Source organism: Meleagris gallopavo, chromosome 11, assembly GCF_000146605.3.
Source record: "Meleagris gallopavo isolate NT-WF06-2002-E0010 breed Aviagen turkey brand Nicholas breeding stock chromosome 11, Turkey_5.1, whole genome shotgun sequence".
Taxonomy (NCBI): domain Eukaryota; kingdom Metazoa; phylum Chordata; class Aves; order Galliformes; family Phasianidae; genus Meleagris; species Meleagris gallopavo.
Genome location: NC_015021.2, coordinates 20,028,133 through 20,050,029, shown reverse-complemented (window position 1 = coordinate 20,050,029; position 21,897 = coordinate 20,028,133). Strand labels below are relative to the sequence as shown.

General features: G+C 43.3%; 1 protein-coding gene across 3 annotated transcripts in view; it reads left to right on the top strand.

Moving 5' to 3' along the window:
* Positions 1–21,598, top strand: part of LOC100541567 (multiple epidermal growth factor-like domains protein 6) — a 162,575-nt gene extending 140,977 nt beyond the window's left edge. For 2 of the 3 annotated variants that reach the window (XM_010716953.3, XM_031555003.1), the window contains exons 21-33: positions 251–379; positions 5,491–5,619; positions 6,300–6,428; positions 6,557–6,685; positions 7,562–7,690; positions 11,946–12,074; positions 13,050–13,175; positions 13,638–13,766; positions 15,520–15,648; positions 15,867–15,995; positions 16,644–16,769; positions 19,472–19,600; positions 20,116–21,598. In XM_010716953.3, coding sequence (XP_010715255.2) covers positions 251–379; positions 5,491–5,619; positions 6,300–6,428; positions 6,557–6,685; positions 7,562–7,690; positions 11,946–12,074; positions 13,050–13,175; positions 13,638–13,766; positions 15,520–15,648; positions 15,867–15,995; positions 16,644–16,769; positions 19,472–19,600; positions 20,116–20,195 — 1,622 coding nt within the window. In that variant the 3' untranslated portion in view covers positions 20,196–21,598. Of the gene's footprint in view, positions 1–250; positions 380–5,490; positions 5,620–6,299; positions 6,429–6,556; positions 6,686–7,561; positions 7,691–11,945; positions 12,075–13,049; positions 13,176–13,637; positions 13,767–15,519; positions 15,649–15,866; positions 15,996–16,643; positions 16,770–19,471; positions 19,601–20,115 lie in introns of those variants that run through there. The other variant, XR_004160872.1, reaches the window with a different exon arrangement.
* Positions 21,599–21,897: the final 299 nt, after the last annotated feature.

The window sequence follows — 21,897 nt, the reverse complement described above, 5'->3', positions numbered from 1 at the left end:
AAGGCCAGGTTGGATGGGGCCCTGGGCAGCCTGGTCCGGTATTAAATGTGGAGGTTGGTGGCCCTGTCAGTGACTGGGAGCTTGGAGTTTGATGATCCTTGAGGTCCCTTCCAACCCAAGCCATCCTATGATTCTATGACTGTGTTTTCAGATCTCTGAGATAAAGATTAGAGGGGAAAAAAAATAATTTCAGCATTTGCTGAAATGCTAAAAAAAAAAAAATAATAAAATGGTTGTTTTGCAATTTCAGCTTGCCCAGAAGGATTTTTTGGGCTTGACTGCCACCAGGTGTGCAACTGCAAGAACGCTGCAGGCTGTGACCATGTCCTGGGGACGTGCAGCTGCCTCCCAGGCTGGAGGGGTGAGACCTGTGAGCAGCGTAAGTACTGTGACTGCTGGGCTCTGCTGGGTGTGGGGCTGGGGGTTATAGGGTGGCACACACATTAGATGGGTCATTTTCCTGCCCAGTAGTAGCAAAAAAAGAAACAATTTTTAGCAGCGGTGCAAATAATCCACTTTTTTCTTGTTTTTAGCTGATGTTGGGACTTTTTCAAGTAGTTTAGGCATCATTTATTAAATAGCAGTGCTGTTATCTGACTGCATGATGAATCTCAGCTTTACATTTTGAGAAGTGTAAGGAGACGAAGTGTTGTGTCTGTGTTGCTGGTGTATCTCAGGTAGCTTTCAATTATAATGTGGCGCATTACAAATGTACAGTGTGGAAAAATGAGAGCTGGGACTGTTACATTATATGGCCAGGAGAAAATAGTTGTAGAGGTAATTCCTAGAAAAGTTATTCTTTTTTTTTTTTTAATGTCAGTTTCTTGGGTTTTCATACATGCAGATTATCCCACAGTATTGGGATTAATAAGACTTTTCTGTATGTCTGTGTGTATACCATATAAAATTGGCTCTTCTGAGAAATTAGTCACCAAATTTCATAGAAAATGATATTATTTTCTTTAGCTACATGGCATTACATGTATTTTCAGGTGTTAACTTCTCAATTAATTTCCTAGTCTCACGTCAGGATGATGCCATGGTCTATACTTCCTTTTGAAAACACAACTGCTTTCTGAGCACTGTGCTGTAGAACTGCTGTCTGAAGCAGCAGTGTACACGGACCCAAATTTTTCTGATAGTAAATGCTTATTTCCAAGATTTCTTTAATCCATAGGCTGCAGATTTCTGCAATAGAAAATATGTTTAACTTAGAAAACAGAGAGAAATGGTACTTGCATTGAAGCTGATTTTTCACTGCAATATATCCAGCCCTATTGCAGGGCTGCATTTGCTCCTAGCATCTTTCCCTCATTTGCCCTCCACCACTCAACTTGTCCCCTGAAAGGATTTCTCCCATAAGATCCCTGGCCCTTTTGATCCAGCAATCTGTCCCTTTGGCCCTTCCCAGCTCTTTGGGCTGTCCTAGAGATGGGAAGCTTTCTCCCCTCATATTTCATTAAACCCAATTAGGAAATACATCTCTTTGTCAGCAGCCTTGTGGCCCCTAGAAGCTATCCATCCACTTGCACTGCAGTTGTTAAAGCCCTGTGCCAGCTAATTTATTTCTCCTTTGGTTTAAGATTGCAAATCCTACGAGGTCTCCTCTGCCTATAAGTAAAAGAGCAAGGACAGCCAGCGGTGTGGTATGGCATCCTGCTCTTTCCTTGTCTGGACGATGCATCTCCATTCTGACTTTAATGCTATTTGGTAGGACCTCGCACTACAGCAGTTAATTACTAAAATAGATGGCAGTGCCCCTTTTCAGCTCCCTGTCCCTGCCTGGTGTTAATATTCACCCTACTCTATCCTGGGGCTTGCCAGCTCTGGCAGCTGGGAGATCAGCATTTGTATTCAAGTAATCAGATTGCAGGCAATGTGCTGGAGGATACTGAGGAATAATTTTGACATCATGGGATTTGAATTGATCTTAAGGTGGCCACGCAGTGAGTTTTATACACTGTATCTAATTACAGGAGATATGGACAGTAATGCCTTTTGTTAAAGCTGCCCAACACTTTCCATTATAAGACCATGTTTTGCAGTTGCTTATAAATGATTTATAATAATTTAGGATGAAATCTGCCAAGCAAGCTCTCCCTCCTCTTACAGATGTGTTTGGCAATTGTATTTTTTCATGAATGTCCACCTGAGATATTTTAGGAATCCAAGAAAGAGTTCTAGATACATTACCAACGTTGAGAACAATTCAACTTTGCTTTGTTGAGTATCATGATGCCTCAAAGATATACAAGTGATGACTTGACACTTGGCATCTTTTTGTGCCAGAGATGTAATCTTCCCTTCTGCATACAAACTCATCCAAATTTTGTGACCTCCAAAAAAAGAGAAACAATAACAAAATGGTGTCACATTATGTATGGACACTCAGCAAAGGCATTCTGCCCTTCTTTTTGTACCAAAAATGCCTCTTTCTGAAGCAGCTGTGGCTCCCCAGGACCTTCACAAGAAGCAGTTTCCCTTATAGTAAACAGAGACCACATTGTTTTTACAGATAAAGAGTACAGAAAGATTGGTTCTTCCAAGAGCCTCTGCTCAGGGGCACTGATAACCAGAACTGTGACATTTCACAGTATGTGAACACTTGACTTTGCAAATTTCCTGATGTTTTAACATCATTTTGGGGAGCATAATCCACGGAAGCTGTATGAAATCCAATCTCCTGGGCACCCCATTGAGCCTTAGCACGCATCTTTTTCCCCACGCTCCCCTATGCTTTTGATAGATGTTGACTTCCAGACTGAATGTTTTGGCTTCCAGTTTCATGTGTTCCTCTCTCTGCATGTAAAAGCTGATTTTAAAGACTTTGAATGAATAATTTCTCCTTTCGTGGAGGAAAGGCACTGAGAGGAAAATGTTGAAGCAGGAAGAAATGTAATAATTTAAACCTTGCTGATGCTTTCCTTTGCACTCATCATAAGGAGAGGAGAAAAAGCCTCAGGGATGTTCGTGCACTCAGTTGAGGAACTGTGTGAAAATAACTGCAACATATCACTTATCTTATTCTTCAGGAAAGTGGTTTGATAACTAAGATTGTCCTAGAGAGAAACTAAAAGAAGTTGGTGTGCACCCAGTAGGATACTTACAGTTTTCTCCTCCAGAAATTTCTGCCTTCTTACTACAGTTTTCTCTAGAAAACTCTTTTGTCTTCATGGTAAGTATAACAAGAGCTTAGCACACATGCTCCAAAAACCTCACTCAAACCACTAGTAACCAGTCAGGGGACATGGTTATGAGCTGGTTTTTCCTTTGGCTTGGTTGTGATATAGTTCTGGTCTGTATTGTGGAAATGTTTAGTTCTGCTCCTAAAACTGAGCCAAAGCTCTGTAACATGGGCTGAACCCATCAACTTGAACTTGGCAATCAGGCTGCGTTTGCAGAACAATCTTTGACTGTGAATGGGACTGCACTCCTGCACTTCCTTGTGGTTTTAATGTGGATGGGGTCCAGGTGATGTGAAAAAAATGAATTGTTGGGAAGCCCTGGGAGAAATGGTGTCTGTGAGAACCATGTCTGGAAGCTGGAAGCCTTCAAATGGAAAGAGAAGGGCTGTGAATGGGTCAGATACTGTCAACCAAACATGCTCTCACAGTCAAGATGATTTCACTCCTCCATCCAGTCCTCAGGGACGTTTCCTCCTGCAGCACTCCATCATGCTTTGCCAGCTGGCATCCTCAGAAACACAGAGGTTCTGGTGGAAAGAGATAGTTTGGGTGTGATCCTGGGAGATGTCCTATTCAGGGAGTGAAGGACACTTTTCTGGCTCGGGGATCTGGGCTGTTCTTGTCCCTACAGCACGTGCCAGCAGCGCTGCAGGAAGGAAAGGTACTGACGGCTCCATGCATGTGAGTGGGAGCTGCTTGATCCAAAGCTTCAGAGCAGTGGAGACCAGAGAAATTTTAACGTTGCCATTCTTCATGGGTGGCAGCGCTGCAGCGAGATGGTTTTATTAAGCTTTCACTTGGGAGCCAGCTGCTTAGCTGAACGTGTTGGAAATATCACTCCTCTCTGACCAAAGAATGAGGCTCTGGGTGAGCTGGTGCATCCAACTGTGAAAAATGAACACTGAAAACAATGAAGTTGTCAGGTCTCTTACCAGGATGCAAATAAATACCCGGGCTGTCAGGCCGGTGGTGCTGCTGGACCATTAGTTCAGCACAAAGGCATTCTGCAGGGCAGGGGGATGACAGCTGATCCATCACCCCAGCAATCCTACCCTTTTGTGGAAGTCTCCTCAGAATGTGCTATGATACATATTTTTAAGGCACATTATTTAGTGTCAGGAGTGGTTAATGCATGGACTTATGCACCATTAAGTTGTGAAAAGCACGTTGACAGAAGGCAATTTGCAACTGGCACTGGGTTTGTTGTGCAATGCCTCCTTGGATGCCTACTGATTGGGGACTCCTCTAATTGCAACGTGCCAGGGAGACAGGTTTGGGCAGGGCTGTGCTCACACCTGCAACTGTCACAACGGAGCAATCTGTGATCATGTAACGGGGACATGTGCCTGCACCCCGGGCTGGGAAGGAGCCACCTGCCAAGAAGTTATGGCCGGGGAGAAAAGTCCATAAACCTCCATTTATGACACCAGGACACACGCTTTCTATGCTCTACTGTATTGTCCCATGGGTTTGACTGATTCACATCATTACGGTGTCTTCTTCCACAGTCTAAATTCCAGAACAAGTGAAAGGCACTGGGAGCTTCATCCTTGAGCCCAGCTCCAGTGAGGCTTAAGGAAGGAGGCTGGCAAACTAAATTTTCTGGTTTGATCAATGATAAGGACATTGTCAAACATACACTTTTTCTTTAATGATATGTTTGGAGATTTCTGTGTTTTTTCTTTTTCCTTTGGAAGGAAGGAGGTAGAAAAAGTCTGTGAGGATGGGAAAGCCATCCCCCAGTCACTGCTTTGACACAGGGAGAATTTGCTCCTGTTAACGTCCTAAAAAATCTGTCCATCTGGCACATGCCAGAGAAATAGGCTCTGCCCATCGGTTCTGGTTGTGATAGGCATTAGTAAACCTGTTTTACTTAAAATTAGGTGAACTGTAAACTGTTATCTGACAGCTGTGGATAGCAAGATCAATTGCCCATTGGAAAAGTAATTGTGATATAAGAGCACTGTAGAGAGAGATGCTGGAAGCTGTGAAATCAGTAGCTCTAGCTCTACTCCTTGGTTTTGAGGAAGCTGGTGGAACCAAGGCTTGTTTTCCATAAGTGTGAACAGAAAGTCTTAAGGGTGTTTGGTGGGTTGTAGTTAGCTCACTTCATCAGGTGTGTTTTCTCCTATTTTGTTCCTGGAGCAGCGTTACACCAGTGTAATTACTTGCAAGTTATGGTCCCCATTTGTATCTCCTGCAGCACCAACAAAGCCACTGGGGCAGTGGAAGGTGAAAGTTTGTGTCCAACCCATGTCCTCCTGCCCTCCTAACCCATGACTTTGCTGCTCTCTCCTCTCCCCAGCCTGTCCTCAGGGCTGGCACGGTGCCGGCTGCCTGCAGCGCTGCATCTGCCCTGGCCAGACTGCATGTGACCCCGTGACCGGCGAGTGCCAGTGTCCCAAGGGCCGGACAGGGACATCCTGTGAGCTTGGTAGGTGTTCTCAGTCCTTTGGTACTCCTGTGCCCCATGTCACTGAGCTGTCACCGTGCTGTCTCACTGCTGAGTGTGAGGATGTGAGGTACGGAGTGGGCTGCAGTCAGAACTGCTGCAGCCATAATGCTTTAGGTCGCTCAGATCGCCCAGATTTAATGTAGTTTGTGTGTTTACATGTATGTAGATTCCCTTAACAGCAATCTCACAAGCACTAGGTATCAGACGAGTGCAGTGTATGTTCAGTTTCTCCATTGGCACAGTGTGATTTTTGCAAGCCATGAACACTGTCCTGCTGCATCGTAAACTGCTGAGGGACACCAGGGTCACCTGTAACACCATGTAACACCTCATAATGCCAAACTCACACCTCTTCAGGCCTCACTTTCTCCTAGATCACTCTCTAGGGACCCACAAGTGTCAGCTTCCCCTCTGTGCACCTAGCTGTGAAAATAAATGGTGTTTCCATATCTATAGAGATCATCTGTATATGTGCTCTAAACATCGTTATGAGTTTTCATTAATAACCGATGCTGAATGGTTTTATATTTTTAATATTTATTTCAATTACATTTTCTGGGCATGCAGCCTTGTGAGCACCCATCACCATGCACTGAACAAGCAACACACTGTCCCTGCTGCAGCACCAACTCTTGCTCTCTGCCTGCTTCTCCCCACAGCGTGTCCCCCAGGATATTTTGGAGAGAGGTGTGAGGAGCAATGTGACTGCATTCACAGCGTGTCCTGCCACCCCCAAACAGGGGCTTGTCGCTGTGCCAAGGGGTGGCGAGGCAGGCACTGTGACAAACGTGAGTGTCTGTGGGACAGGCATCCCATAGCCATCTTTGGATCTGGGTTGGTTTTGAGGGGCTGTCAAAGGGGAGCAGCTTGGTGCCATCCTGCCCTGATGCTAATGGGATTTGGTGTCCTCCTGCAGCCTGCTTGCCTGGCCACTACGGTGTGGGTTGTGCCCGGCGGTGCCGCTGCCCTGCAGGCATCCCCTGCCACCACCTGACCGGTGAGTGCGGCTGTCCTCCGGGATTCACTGGCCATGGCTGCGAGAGAAGTAAGTCACAAGGATGCAAATAACTAAAAACCATGGGGTAGCAATTAGTTTCTTCAGTGTCTAAGGCAGAAGGAGCAACCTTTGCAGCAGTGAAGCTGGACAAGGGTAGGAGTGCAGCACAGCTGCGCTCCGTGTGCATATGTCACCCACCCAAATGGTTTGGCTGGTTCTGAACGTTGTGCCTGGTATGGTTTGGGCAGGTGAGGTTTGTCCTCTTGAGGTCTGCAGCCTTCTGACAGCCAGCACAGACTGAACTGGATAAATATTACTTGCCCTCCCAGTAAAAGCTGTCACTCCTGTGTTTGCTTGGATAACCTACAGATGCAGCAGTGCTCCTGCTGCCCCTCCTATCCCTTAATGTCCTCTGGGCAAGGTGGCCTGGACAAAGCCTAGGGGAAGACAAAGGTCAGCTGTGCCTACATTCAGAGCCACCAGTAAGAACTAGACATGAGAAGTCTGAAAATGGAAATGATGTCCTTGTCACTAGGCAAAGTGAAGCCCACAGAAATGTTTGTGCCAAAGCAGCTTTGCAAGTTTAAACTCTCTGCAAAAGGTAGAATGTCTTTATCCATATGTCTGGTCCCTGGTGAGTTACACTGTTATTTCAGTCAATTTTACCTGACATTTCCCTATGATTTTCTCTAGTGACAAGAGAATTGTATCTGGCCCTTGACAGTTGGGCACAAATTGACTGAACGAAACCAAATCAAGCGGTGAAGTAACCCCCAAGTAAATGCAATAAACCCAAAGTCCCGGAGGACGGTGTCGTTCCGTGGGCAGGGGTTTTATTCAATAAATTTCAGCTTGCTCTTTGTTTGAGTGCTATATTTACCAAGGCAAATTGAATTTATTGGTTTACGTTTCCTCTTTTCCGAGCTTGTCCACCAAACACGTATGGCCAGAGCTGCAGCCAAACCTGTCGCTGCCGTGCTGAGGAGGACTGTCACCCCATCACTGGGCAGTGTGTGTGCCACCCAGGGTACCACGGGGCCCAGTGTGACCGCCGTGAGTATCACAGATGGGATGCTCATCTTCTGGGGGGCCCAGACATGCAGGAGTGCTCAATTCATCTTCAGCACTGACTGAGACACAGTAAGCACAGTGCTAATTTACAGTAATAGTTGTGCCTGCCCCGTTGCAGGGGATTTACTTTTTCCTGGGGACAAGCGTGGTTTGCTACCTAAATTCTTTCTGATTTCACGCTGTGCTGAAGAATGTCAGTGTAATTCTCTGTGTTCACACTTCTCATCTTCAGCTACACCTGGATATAGCTCTTTCATTTCAACACACCTTGGCCAAAATGCTTCCCGAAATCTCTGAGTGCTGAAGTCAGGACAAATGGTTATGATAAAACAAGCTGCGATTGGCAGTAAATCTAAGCGATTCATAAAGGCAGTTAAGTTGTAAGGCCTTCTGAGGAACAATCACATTAAACAAATTGTTAGTCTGGATTGAAAAACGGTGACTAGTGTAGAGGACGAAATGCCAGTTGGCTGAATGCTCCATCATAAAAAATATTCCCAGATCCACATGCCTCATGCTGGTATTTTAGGACATCTGTGAAGTTGTTTCTGGTGGAATGTGGCAACTGATAAGAAACATATCCCAAAATATCCAGAGAAAGGAGACAGTTAACTACCTTTTTATTTACAGCTTTAATTTTGTTTTTATTCTATGCTTGTAATAGTCTGTCCTTTCAAACTCAGTCTTTCTCTCTCTGGAAAATGCTGATTTTCCTTTCCTAGGAATTTAGTATGGCTGTGTTTGGGTTGCTTGGTTTTCAGGCGACAACTCGAGCACAGAGGGCAGCTGCAATATAGGCAGCTCTGGTAAGGGTTAAACTTGTGCTTTATTCTTTGAGTAGAAATGGCTAAGAGGCTCACTTTGGAGACAGACATTTGTATTACCATCCTGTCATCAAAAGTTATTCTTTAAAATATAAAACTAAACGTAAGGATTGATTCTATCCTCCTTTGTACATCAGTTCTCACTGTGAGAGATTGAAATTCAACCATCAAAATCTAGACTAAAGCCATCTGGATCCATTATACATTAGATTATAATAAATATTATAGCAGAGCAGTAGTGGAGATCAACTATTTAACAGCATCATTTTAAAAGACTTAATCATGGTTAGCCTATTACCTTTAACGTAATAATCTTTCAGTAGTGATTACTCGTGCATATGGTACTAATTCTCCATAGATTGTAATAAATGTCCTTATGTTTGCTTAGGTCCTTAAGATTTCGCTGAAGAATTTAAAATTTAAAACATTAATTATACGCCAGTTCTGTTACAGAAGAAATTACTTACAAAATGAAATCTGTGTTTCATTGCATTTGGAGGGTATTTTTTGTCATGGACTTTGGTGTCATTGAGATCAATCTACATCACATGAGATATGATCCTTCAATGCATTTTTCTGTCCTACATAAATGCACAGCAAGTTGTCAATCATTATGAGTTTTGTTAAACTTCGACAGGAGAGACAATGGAATGGTAGAGATTCACTGAGGGAGAAAACTTGTCTGGCATCTATCGTTTCTTTTTGTTATTCTCCCTTATGTCGTTCAGGCCAAGCCATAGAGAGACACAAAAATGGAAGGAAAACTGATCATGCTTGAGGCTTTTTTAGTTCTATGTCAATATAGTGAGAGGTTACGGACCTCACTCTGAAGCAACTTATCTGGTAACTGTGGATATCTCGCATGACTTTGGTGGAAACACTCTTTGTTCCTGCCGTCCTCACTGCAGAGAGAGCTGGGGCTGCTCCAGGATGAAGAAGCTTTCGACATAATATTAAAAACAGCATAGGGAGCTGCTCCTGAGACGTGAAATGGGCTTCAGGCCAGTCAACATGTGGTTGGATGCTGCTGGAATCAGTTTCTGGCAACTATTGGTGTATTTATAGCACTGTGAAAAAAGGTTCAAGAAAATATCTATAAAAGGTGTAGTTGGCTGGGAAGTCAAATTTCCAGGAGCCAAGAGCAATGAGGCTTTCATGTTCTCAAATTTTGGAGTGAAGAGCTGAAACAGTCTCCTGTTTCAGGCAGGATCCTGAGGAAGCAGACAAACTAGCAATAAGGTTCCCATCAGCTGTCTGTAACTCAGAGGATGGGCAGATCTACTGGAGTGGAGTTAGGAACAAAACCCTGAAAGGGGTGTTGTCATGGGCAGAAAGACCATGCTACATCTCTGTGGCATTTATTGAGTTGGGTGAACCTGGAGCCAGAAAGACATCACCAACTTCACCTTCAAGCTGTGGGTAACAGGATGCTTCCAAAATGTATTTCTGACAGTGCGTTAATAATAGCGGTAAGGAAAGACTTAGTGTATGTGGTTGGTATGAAAAGATTTAGGAACTATTGGTCATGGCAAAACCACCCAAACCAGAAGGGAAAACTCAGGAAATGAGTTAGAAATCTGTCTGCTTCTCCTGCCATTCTCAGAATAACATGTCAAATGCACAGGAAACTGTTAAATTAGAAAATGTCTTTATTAGATAACTGGTGGTTAGAGGCTAACCCTCTCTATAAATGGCAGGACTGCGTGTCGATTGCCGTAGCTGTCTGCATCGTTCTCCCCCAAAGCAGCAGCAGATGAGACGGCCTTGGTAGCAATCATGTAGTCAACAGTTTTGCCCTGCTTGTGCTGCTTCTTCTTGAACAAAACTAAGTGAAATGTTGCAAGGGTAAATAAATTGGTACGGGGGGAATTGCTGCATCCCCTTTTGTTAATGGAACAGCTCTTTCTAGTCTTGAGGAACAGCCCTGAAAGCTTTGCCAGGGAGAAGCCGAGTGTGTGGGAGTGTGGGAAACTGAATTAAAAAAGAAAAAAGCCAAATGATGACTGAAAGGAAAGGGAGGATGAAGAGAGAAACTCACTCAGAGTCCAATTAAATCATTGAATCAGGGTGTGCCCTTAGCTTCATTTCCATGAAATAGATGTTGCAGGGCTCACACCTCGGTGCCAGGGTTTGCACATGAAACAGATTTTCTGCACCAACAGATGGAAGCATTGACTAAGTATTCATTGAGATGAGAAAGGCTGAGAAGAGTATCTGCATGTTGGAAAAGTGTGTATCTGTTTAGCCCTGATGATCTGCAATCCTGATTTGGGCAGAAGCCAATTTTCAGCTTTATTTTAAAAGGCATCCCTTTAAAGCTTTACTGTAAGCTCTCCTTCTCTATGGAATGGTTTGAAAAACCCAGGGATTTCTCCAGGCACTCAGACCATGCTTTGATGCTTTCAGAAAACAGAAAAAAATATATGAAGTTCCTCAAACAGAGATTGCAAGAAATCTGTTGCCTGGAGACGTGCAAATATACATTCAGCCAGTTTGCCAAAGTAGCCATAAGCTTTCCTTTGGTGGAGATTAAGAGAAGGAAGGAAGGAGCAAAGAAATGTCATTCGGAGGCAGGGAGATGAATGCAACTGTTGAACAATGATCCCATTGCTTGAGAAGCACAGGCTTTTCACTCCTCTGGTATACTGGAAAACTGGGAGATACTCATTGCCATATAACACTGGCTTAGTAGTCCATCCAGGTCTCATGTTTGTTTGAGTTATTACAAAACAAAGCCTTATTTTTCTCAGAAAATTTTCTGGCTTTGCATTTAAAACACCTCACTCCTGTATCTACTTTCTGAGAAGGTATCACCCGAAATTCCACATCTTTGAAGTCTTCCATCTACAGTTTACCAGGTTTGCCAGAGCACTGCAAATTCCGGTTTGGTGGTAAAGAGCAGATTACAGAGGAATCCAACTTTTGCTTCTTGAACATTTTCACAAGATGAGGCTTGCCCACTTTCTAGAACTGCTCAGCTAAAACAAGAGCACAATGAAGCAGTGCTTCTCGTGGCTCCTTGTGGTAAAGCAGGCTGCTGTTGCCCAATGGAAGAGAGATCAGAGCCCCATCTCCTGCCTCTGCCATGAAAGGGAAAGGAAGCAAGTTGATTTGGTGTAGAAATCTAGGAGGAAAATCTCTGAAGAACTGGGCTTGTTTTCTTGCTACCTTCAAGGATGAAAAATAGGAGGAGCCAGTCAGACTCTCTGGGGCTTTGGCTTGGAGTCAAAAAGAAGTCCTCTTCCCAAGGCAGCCGTCTGCTTGTCAGTGCTTTCTGCTGATCCTCTGAAAGCAAATGGAGTTAGAAAATGAAAATCAAATTTTGGACGAAAGCAACAAAGGGCTTGTGACATGAAATGTGAAGGTCCCAGTAGCAGCGTAGCCTAATTGCCTTTTTGTTTTTCTTAAAGCAGGGTGTCCAAAAGGTACTTACGGTTCAAACTGCCAAAAATCCTGTAAATGCATGAATGGAGGCCATTGCGACCCAGTGTCGGGAACTTGTGATTGCGCGCCTGGTTTCATTGGAGCTGACTGTAGTAAAAGTAAGCCAACATTCATGTTCTGTTTCTTTCAAAAAAACAGCAGAGAGAATAATCTGCGTAAGAATTTGTCAGTATAAAAACAGGCAGATTGCAGTTACCTCCTTCTTGAACTGTAAATCGGGATTCCAGCTTTGTAAAAATTCTCTTGCAAAATATTTTCCTTCTTTTCTGCGTGAGTAGAAGCAAGGACACTCATCCCAGGATTACAACCTACTTGCCCAAATTTGTTTCGAGAGCCAACTCAGCATGAATTACTCAAGTTCCTTCTTCCTGTCCAAGATTTCTAGGTTGAGAAATTGTCTCAATATTTTGTTTCATGCTACGGTGCCATTACTTTCAATAAATGGGAAAAAGATCAAGTTTTGTCATGGCAAAACTGGTAAAGGCTCCATGGCAACACTTCTCGTACTTCTCTATTTCAGGGCTAGATCATGTGGCTGAATTTCTGTGGTATTTCCAAAGATATGATCTCCTAATATGGATAAATACAGAGCCTTTGGGATTTCCACTTGTACACCTGTACCAACCATAGAGGTTTCAGTGCTAATCGGAGCTTAACTTATGTTTTATCATCTTCAGTCCCTCTCTGAAGCTTCTTTCAGCTTATTCACAGGAAGACAATGCTTTAATGCTATGTAGTTGGTAGGTTTGCTCTTCAGCATAGGAGAGCACCAGTATTAAGGAAGGGAAGAAGTCTTTAGCTTGAAGCATGACAGCTGATATGCACACTTGCCTTACTGGGGGAAAACCTACTAAATATTTCATTTGAAAGCATGGATTATATTTACAACCTTAAAAAAAAGATTTTAGAGGAAGAGGCAGTCATGTCTTTGGAAGGGATTTGTTTTCATAGTCGTTTTGAAGTACATTAGATGGAACTAAGAGGAAGCCAACTCCATCTATAGGATCCTGCCTTCGTTGGAAATGAAAACTGGCATACCTAAGGTGTTTAACAGAAGTCTGTGTTTCCTTCAGCTTGCCCAGAAAATCGATACGGGAAGGACTGCGCCCTGTTTTGTGCATGTGGTAAAGGTCAGTGTGACCCACGGACTGGCAGCTGTACCTGTCCTCCTGGCCAAATGGGACCTGGCTGTCAGCAAGGTAACAAAGTGAGACCAGAGCTCAGCTCGTCAGCTGGGCTCATAGTTGCAAATTAAACTCAGGGCCAAGCATTGTTTATGGCTGTGTTTCCCACTGCGTTTGAAGCCAATGTTTGCTTGATAATGCTTGCTGCATTTTGCAGGATCTCAGCCTTGTCCTTCTGTTCCATTGCCCTGCCTTTTTCCTACCCATCTCTGCCCATATCTCACTGCCCTTCCTGCAGCCCCACTGCACTGCTTTCTGTGCAAAGATAAAGTCACTTCTTTCAAATACTGCAGCTCAGACAGCATGAACCTAAAGATGAGGAAAGTGTTCTTACCACACAGGGAGGGCACTGTGAATGGATGTTACATGGGATACTCAGTGGGGAGCATGTGTTCGTATTTATTCCCTGTCCCTTTCATCTTTTTGGGGGATGCTAAATTTATTATTTTTTTTCCAAACTTTGTTAATTCTCTGTAGTGTGTCCCCAGGGACGGTTCGGCCCCAGCTGCCGCCTGACATGCAGCTGTCAGAACGGTGCTATCTGTGACCACGTGGATGGCAGCTGCACTTGTGGACTCGGCTGGACAGGAAAATCGTGTGAGAAAGGTAATGTCCTGCTTTAGTAGTAGTGAACACACACATTCAAGCAGGGGTTTGCAGTGGCTGTGGGCCTTCAAAAAAGGAACGGGTTTTGCTTAATTAATCTCACTACCAGCTGCTTTCATCATTGTAGTTTCTCTCAAGCTGCCTTGCCCAAAGTTAGAGCTTTAGATCTCTTTTTAGAAGCAGTTTCCTCATGAGTCTTGCTCTGTAATCCTTGTAAATTCTTTTGAATGAACTCTTATTTCTTCTCCTATCCAACTTTTTGTTCTTTTGTTCATGGGAACATTTTTTTGATATCTCCTTTGAATTGCTCCCCTGAGGTCAGCAGAAGCCAGCATCTCTATCCCATCTTGTTACCTTCTCTCTCCTTTTTCTCTTCCCTTTGGCACTGGACTGCTGTTAAACTTCTCACATATTGACTTCCCTGATGTTCCGGCAACATCTGTCCAAAACAATTGAAATTATCATGCTATCTTGTCCTCACTTACACAAGACAAAGCACACCGAACAGAATGAGCACAGAGTCTTTTTGCATGTATTTTCTTTCTTTCCATCTCCTGAAAGACATGAGATTCAGAGGCCTGCTTTGTGTATATAGAACTGCTGTCAACTGGAGCGATGATGTCAATACCACTGTGGATGAGCACTAAAATACCTCTTCCCTCCATCCCAAAATTAGTGCTGTTGACCAATAACTGGCTAACACAGTGTTGCATGGACTGTGTTTGTGCATCTCTGCCTGCTCCTTGAAATTTTTATAACCCTGCATGGGCTGTGTTTGGGCTGCAAACTGTGATGGGCTTGTGCAGATGTGGAACAGTGTCTCATGTGTGCGTCCTCTAGATATACTTAAATAAAATGACTTTGGTGGCCAACAGTGGGGAGAGATGCGCACGTTGCATAAAGGATGGAGTGCTGTATCGCTAGGAAGATCTTCACGGTTCTCTTTTGACATGCATACCAAGCTATTGGAAAACTGAATCTTTCTTTCCACAGCAGTGTGGTTTTGAGTCTAGAAATCAAAGACATCTAATCCAGGTATCTTTTTCTGGTGATTAGATACAATGTTCTCCAAAGACCTTATCTGCCATTTGCAGTTATGAACCCGATTATGTACATGACCATGCTCAGTTAAGTCAGTCTGCACTGCATCCAGTTATCACTTCTGCAGAAAGTATGCCCATATTAGTGATATTGACGAGTCACTTTTGCATGACACAGCTTTTGACAATTTGAGATGCGCTTAGTTCAGTACAAGTAGATATCTAGTTATACATGGAAAGTCTATGTGTGAAAAGAGACCTTCCCTTTTTATGAGGAGTTCAAATGCTGTGAATTCCAATGATAACATGGAGCAGGAAAAGCTGTATGTTTTCTTTCACACTTCGTATGTGTCTAAAAGAAAGCATTGCTGTAGATGTAGAGGGTGGAAAAAGAAGATATCATTTATTATGCGCCCTTACAACACTTGAGGGACTGGAAAGGCTTAAAATAAACAATATAGTGAAAGAAAATTGAACTCTTCAAACATCTATGCAGTGTAAATCCTCATCAAAGTATGTAAATACATGATAATGGTGCAGAAATGCTATGTCTTCAGTGAGCACGACTGCATGGAGAGAAAGAAATTCATGAGTGTTCACCTGAGCTCTGCAAGTTACTATTTGAGCATCATACCTCGGCTTAAAAGCCATCAGATTTTGGTGTGAGATGGGTGTCTTTTTGTCCTTTTTCTTTGTCCACACGTGGCCAGCAGAATGTCTCCCTGGCAAGTATGGCCCCAGCTGTAGCTTGGACTGCTCATGCCAGCACAACAGCACCTGCGACAGGTTCACGGGCTGCTGCCACTGCCCAGCAGGGTTCTACGGGCGCTCCTGTGAGCATGGTGAGTACACACACCCCACACAGCCCCACCACCTGTCCTCCTGCAGGGACAAAAGCGTGCTCAGAAATGTTCCTGTAGAGCAAATGGGATTATTACTGACAATGGTAAATATCAATCTTGCTGGCTCCCAAAGAAGGTAGCTGCAAATATAGAGGAGCTCAAACGGATCCGTGTTTTTCTTCCTCCTCTTTCCTCACTTGACACTTTTCCTTTCTCAGGGTGCCCCCCCGGGTTTTATGGGCTGAGCTGCCTTCATGCATGTGCCTGTAAAAACGGAGCGAGCTGCGATGCCGTGATGGGGCAGTGCGTTTGTCCCTCGGGGTACCATGGTATCCACTGCGAGAAAGGTACTTACACCCACCTGGTTTAAAAAGCAAATAAACCACATCCTTATCTAAACGTTTGTTTATTCAGAGCCACTTCTTCCATATTTTTCACTTCATAAATTTCTTGAAACACTGAATTTGTGATCGCTTACCTGTTCTGTAGCTGGGTGTTCTCAATTCCTTGTACGTGAACCACTCTGGTTCTGATTAGCACAGTGAAAGTCCCGGTCTCCATGGTGTCTTGCAGCAATGAGTTCCACATGTTGTTTATTAAGAATAAGTTTCTTTTAGTGATTTTAAGTTTGCTTCTAAAATTCCAATAAGATTATTAAATTGATGCATGTCAGACCAGTTGAGTGTTATGAAATGGTCTTCTAAAGAGCCCTAATTAAAAATGAAAATAAGTGCCAGTAACGTTTTGGGACAGATTTACAAATACTTTTGATAAGTTGGATTAGATGAAACCAACTTAAAGAGAGCGCACATAAATATTATGCCTATCCGCTGCATTCGATCCTTCATTAAACTTGGCATTAGCACTGAGTTCAGCTCAGAGTTTACGAACTTTCCTCCGAGCCATCCTTCAAGCCCTGCTCTGGCTGATGTATTTGTTGTGGTGTTGGTGTGCAGGACTCCTAACAGGGGCATTTATGGGGCTCTTCCTTCCAGGCTGTGCCAGTGGGCGCTTCGGTGAGCGGTGCCAGCACCGGTGTGACTGTGGAGGAGCTCCTTGCAACCCAGCCACTGGGAAGTGCCTCTGCCCACCTGGAAAGACTGGGGACAAATGTGACATTGGTAAGGGACTATTTCCTGCATGCTGGAGTACATGCAGTGAAACCCATTGGTTGGTCTGAGCACAGCAGCGAAAGGACACGTGCTAGTACAAAGTATTCCAGGACACATTGCTTGCAGCAGGGTATTCTCCTGCAGGTTTATCAATAGGCTGTACTCTGATTTAATCAGTATTTAAATTGATGCATCAATAGGAAAACCATGTATGGCTCAGCAGTAAAATGTCATTTGTCATGAGTGTCAGCACAGCACAGTAGGAAGGGCTCAAGGGTTCTGCAACAGGGCAAGAAGGGATTGGGTTCCATGGGGATTTTGTCACGGGGGCATTTATGGGGCTCTTCAAAGAGCTCAACGAGTGTCTAATTCGAGGTGAGGGTGGTGGAGCTGCTGCAGTGCTCCTGGCTCTGAGAACCAGCAGTAGTCCGGGAACACTGGCTCCAAATAGTGTTGCCTCATTCACAGCACAGGAGCTGTGTGTTTGGTAAATGGTTGGCCCAGAGAAGCAGAATTGTTTTGCAACAGAGTTGTAAAAATAGGCGAGAGATTTCTTCTGTGAAGGAAACCAAGCAAACTGACAAAGGCATTGAGGGCTGAAAGGCAGTAAGGACAGGGATTCTTGAGCCAGATTCTGATCTCAGTTGTGCTGGTAGAAATTTAGGGTGATCAGTTAAGAGAACTGCACTTTTCTTTTAGCAAGTGTAAAAAGAGATGTGTGATCCCAACAAGCAGTGTACAGTGAGCATCCATGAGCTAATATTGAAGGATCACGCAAGGAACCACATTCCTCCCAACCCCCAGTATCACAAATGGGGAATGTTCCTCATCCTTTTGTTCTGGGACAGGGCAAGAAACAGCTCTGAACATCCTGTTATTAATGTAAGCAAGAAGTCAAGTAAACTCTGGGAGCCTGAAGGCTGCTGCAAACCCAAAAACTAAATGGAGATTGACTTGCTTGCCGACCTGCACCGTCCTCTTGCTAGGAACTGAGCAGCCCATCCTCCTGCACTGGTGCCACTGGGACTTCAGCCACCCAGCACTGAGCACTGTGCATCAGAGGCCTTTCCAGTGTGATTCTAGCAGCAGTGGAACACAAGGGGGAAGCTCAGCACCAACAATGTGAACCGAGGTTTTGCTTCTTGCAAACTCTAGGAGTCATTTTTATTTTTCTTAAATCAGCTAGGGTCGCCCCGTCTATGAAAGCTGTTATGGGGTAGGTTTTATTTGCATTTTTATTTTCAATTAGGCTCAGTTCATCTGTGATATAACTGTGAGCAGCTGTGTCTGTGCAGCAGCCATAAAGATAAAAGGCCTGATTTTAATTTGAACTCTGGTAAAGCACCCATTAAACAGGCAAAATGTTAATTAAAAAAAAAAAAGAGAGAGAGAGAGAATATAACAGACTTTTATGGGCGTTCCTTTTCTGTAGTAAATTAACATTGCAGACTTTCAAACAGATGTCTTAAATACACATTGTTATTAACATGAAAATGTGGTATTACATAAATTAAAATCAGGTCCAGAGGTGTTTGTGGAGACCTTTTCTCATAACATTTCCTAATTGAAAAGGCCGAGCTCTGAGCACTTGGGGAGGGTTCTCCCACGTGCTGGGGCCGCAGCTGATGTGGGGCTGGGGGCTTGGGTTAACCCTGCAGTGCTATGTGAGAAAGGCAGCCTGGGTTACTTACAGCACTGTCAGTGAGGTGAGGGAAAGAAGGCTGTTGTGTGCAGGGCTCTCAGCACCCTGCCATGGGACATGCTGGGGACTTTTCCTTCTTACCTGTGCTCCGCCACATATAAAAAAATTACAATGAGAATTTGTCCATAAAATGTATTTGCCCATCCTTTGCAGAGCTGGGAGTGAATCCTTTGTGAGTTTACATTGCCAGGAGGTAGCTGAATTGTGCAATGTGGGCATGGTGTACAAACATACCCAAAATGAATTAATTTCCATTTGGAAATTGAGTGAAAGCTCTTTTCTGCTCCACATTGGTAGCCAGGCAGCCCCAAAACCTCTCCTTTTGGGGTGCCAGCCCCTGGGTATACACCAGGGATGGTACCCATTTCAGGAACTTCTTCAGGACAGGTGGGCCACAGTTTGGGTGGGCTGTGCAGCAGATAAAGCTTGAGGATTGCAAGGCATTCCAAAGTGTCATGGTTCAATATTAGCAGATGTAGGTATCAAAGCAGATTCCTAATCCCAAATCTGTATCTCCTGAGAGAAATACAGCAAAAGCATGTCATAATTTAGGACAATTTCTTATACAGTATACTAAAAACTTTCTGAGGCTTTTTTAGTTTTATATTGATAAGCATATAACTTTAGGCAAAGTGAGAATCTGGGTTAGAAGAATTAACCTCATGTGAAATTATATGAAGACGTTTTTTAAGAAGCAGTATTATTGTCAGTTCATCTGTTGAGCCTCACAAAGCTTGCCCTAGTTTGCAGAGCTCGATGGAGGTCTGCATTCTCACTGGAACCTGTGTGAGGTCTATGTTCTCTCCCAGTGAAAATCCAGGGACTTAAATAATTTTTTTTTTTTTCTAAATAAACATCCTTAATTTTCTTACTGTGCTTGCATTTCACCCTGAATGCTGACCTTAGTCTGAATTTCTATTGCATGCACTTTCAAGGATGCTCCTCAATGTAGCTCAGCCATCGAGCAGGAGAAGCATTGATCCTCTAACAAACACTTCTGTCCTTCCAGGCTGCCGGTCAGACCAGTATGGCCCCGACTGCTCCCTGCGATGCCAGTGTGCCAGCAAGTCCCAGTGCAACCCATACAATGGGAAATGTGTCTGTCCAGCCACTTGGATGGGGCCAACCTGCAAGGAAGGTAACACAGGCTGGACATTAACTGTGTTAGAGACATTGTGCTTTGATCATGGTTGTGTGTTGAAGAGCATGGTGAAATGTGATAAGTGGCTGGATAAGAAGATAAAATGTCAGAAGACAGTCAGATTGATCTATGTGAATGACAAAATGCTCAACAAAAGGTTTTCGTTTGGTTTGGTTTTTGGTTTTTCATTTAGGTGATTGCTCATTTTAATGATGCATGATAGCATACAAAACTTTTCTCCCATTTATAATCTAAACATGGTCAGCTTGCTGATAATACCATGCAGTCCTTCCCTTAGTTTAGGAAATACTATGAAACCTTCCATCTGAGGGACTTTTTTAATGTCTTGGTTGTTCTGCCTGCCTGTGTGAGGTGGCCAACATAACTCAGGCCTCTACCTTCCTCTGAAGATTATCATTCATTAAATTATATAAATGCAAATTCTATGATTTATATTGCATTTCAGTATATGTTATGTAGACCTAAGGCTGCATTTCTACTTAATTCTCTAGGTGGCCCTCCAAAGCTTCCTTTTTATGAAGAACAAACTCAAGAAGGAGGGAATATTTTTCCGAGAGCTCTACAACAGTAACATTTGGACTAATAAATGAACTCTTTTATGTGCACAGACGGTATTTGAATTTGGATATGAAAACAGGTATTCAATTCAGCTTGAATTGTACTGAAGTATTCACACTTCTTATGGAAGACTACAGAGGCCATTTAGTAGCTGGTTCCTTTTAAAAAGTTGAATCTGTTTCATGTATTTATTCCTAGCCTGTTGCCTCTCCATTAGTCTACTTGGGACATTCTTTCTGATATGTAGTATAATTCATTGCTTGAAAGCTTGGACATGTGGGTTTTTTGTGTTCTTTTTGCTTTTTGTAAAACCAGCTCCAAAGAGGATCAGTAACATACCAATTTAAAGTGAGCCATGCCATGCTAAATGAGCATTTAACAGATTACGAAGCTAATGCAGGTTCACTGCAAAATCACGTTGCTCAGAAACCAGTGGGATTCACCAAAGTAGTTCCTCTGTGAAAAACATCGTATGTTCTAGAAAAGCATCCAGTCTTAAAATTACAGCTGGTGAGGAATCTGCCACAATCTTTGATAAGTTATTCATTCATTTGAGAATACATTTCAGTGTGAATTGGCTGACTGGAAGGTCTCCATCCATATCTTGTTTGCATCCGAGGCTCCTTTCTGAAGAGCACAATGTTAATTGTCAGGCTCCTCTGGTTTTCGGTGTTCTCCCATCTCATCAGTGGAGTTTCTCAGCAGTTTGTGAAGTCAAACTGTACAGCAGTTCTTGTAAAACTTTCTTACAATGGAGGAAGCTTTATCTTGGATGGAGAAAGCAGATAGTGAGGATAGAGATGTAACAATAATCTGTGTTCTCTTTTTGTAAAGGATTATAATGTGCTCTTACCACACAGAAATTTAATTAGCAGCCTTAACAAGTCCTGATACCATCCAGCAGCTGCTGTTGGTCACCTAGAACAGCATTTTGGTGCTATTTTTGTCTGTTTAGACAGGCAGTTCTTTAATATAGGACCAAGTCATTATTAAGAAATAATATTCTTTATTTTAGTATTCTGAGTTAACAAGGCTAAAAGATTTCAGAGTAACTCTTTGTACTTCTCTTTAGGTTAAGAGTTACAAAACGTGCTCAGTAACCTCTTGAGTCTTACTAAATCAGGGGTGCCCTTGGTCAGGACCATGGGCTCTGTTGACCAGGTAGCACAAACTGTTCCAGGTTTTGTGTTCGTGCTGGCATTACCATTCACACACCACCACAAATCACAACTGTGCAAGGGATTTTTGCCATAGAAGAGAGAAAGTGGCAATAATTGATGCTCACTTGTGATTTTTAATAATGTTTATGTTTGCAATTGGATAATGAGTATGTGAAGCAACAGTTACCTCTTGGTTCTCCTCAAGTCCTTAACCAATATGTCTGGTTTGAAGCAAATAATGCTTGCTCACCTGGAACTGCAATTCAAGCTGTGATCTTTTGGAACCAATAAAGGTTTACTAGGTGTTTTTTCAAGCCTCATGGAAGTCTTATTGTTGTTATTCAAAACTTCATGGGTATTGGAAGCCATTCTAAACTCAGTAGAGATATTTGTGACTGCAACCAGATGAACCAACCAACTGTGCTTTCAGCCAGAAAATGTCAGGAGCTGGTTCTGAACTCTTGTCCTTTCTTTATGATAGCTCTGTAAATTGCAAAAAAAACTTTGCTCAATGTAAATGTGATAAGTCTGTTGTTCCCAAACTAGTCTGAAGTG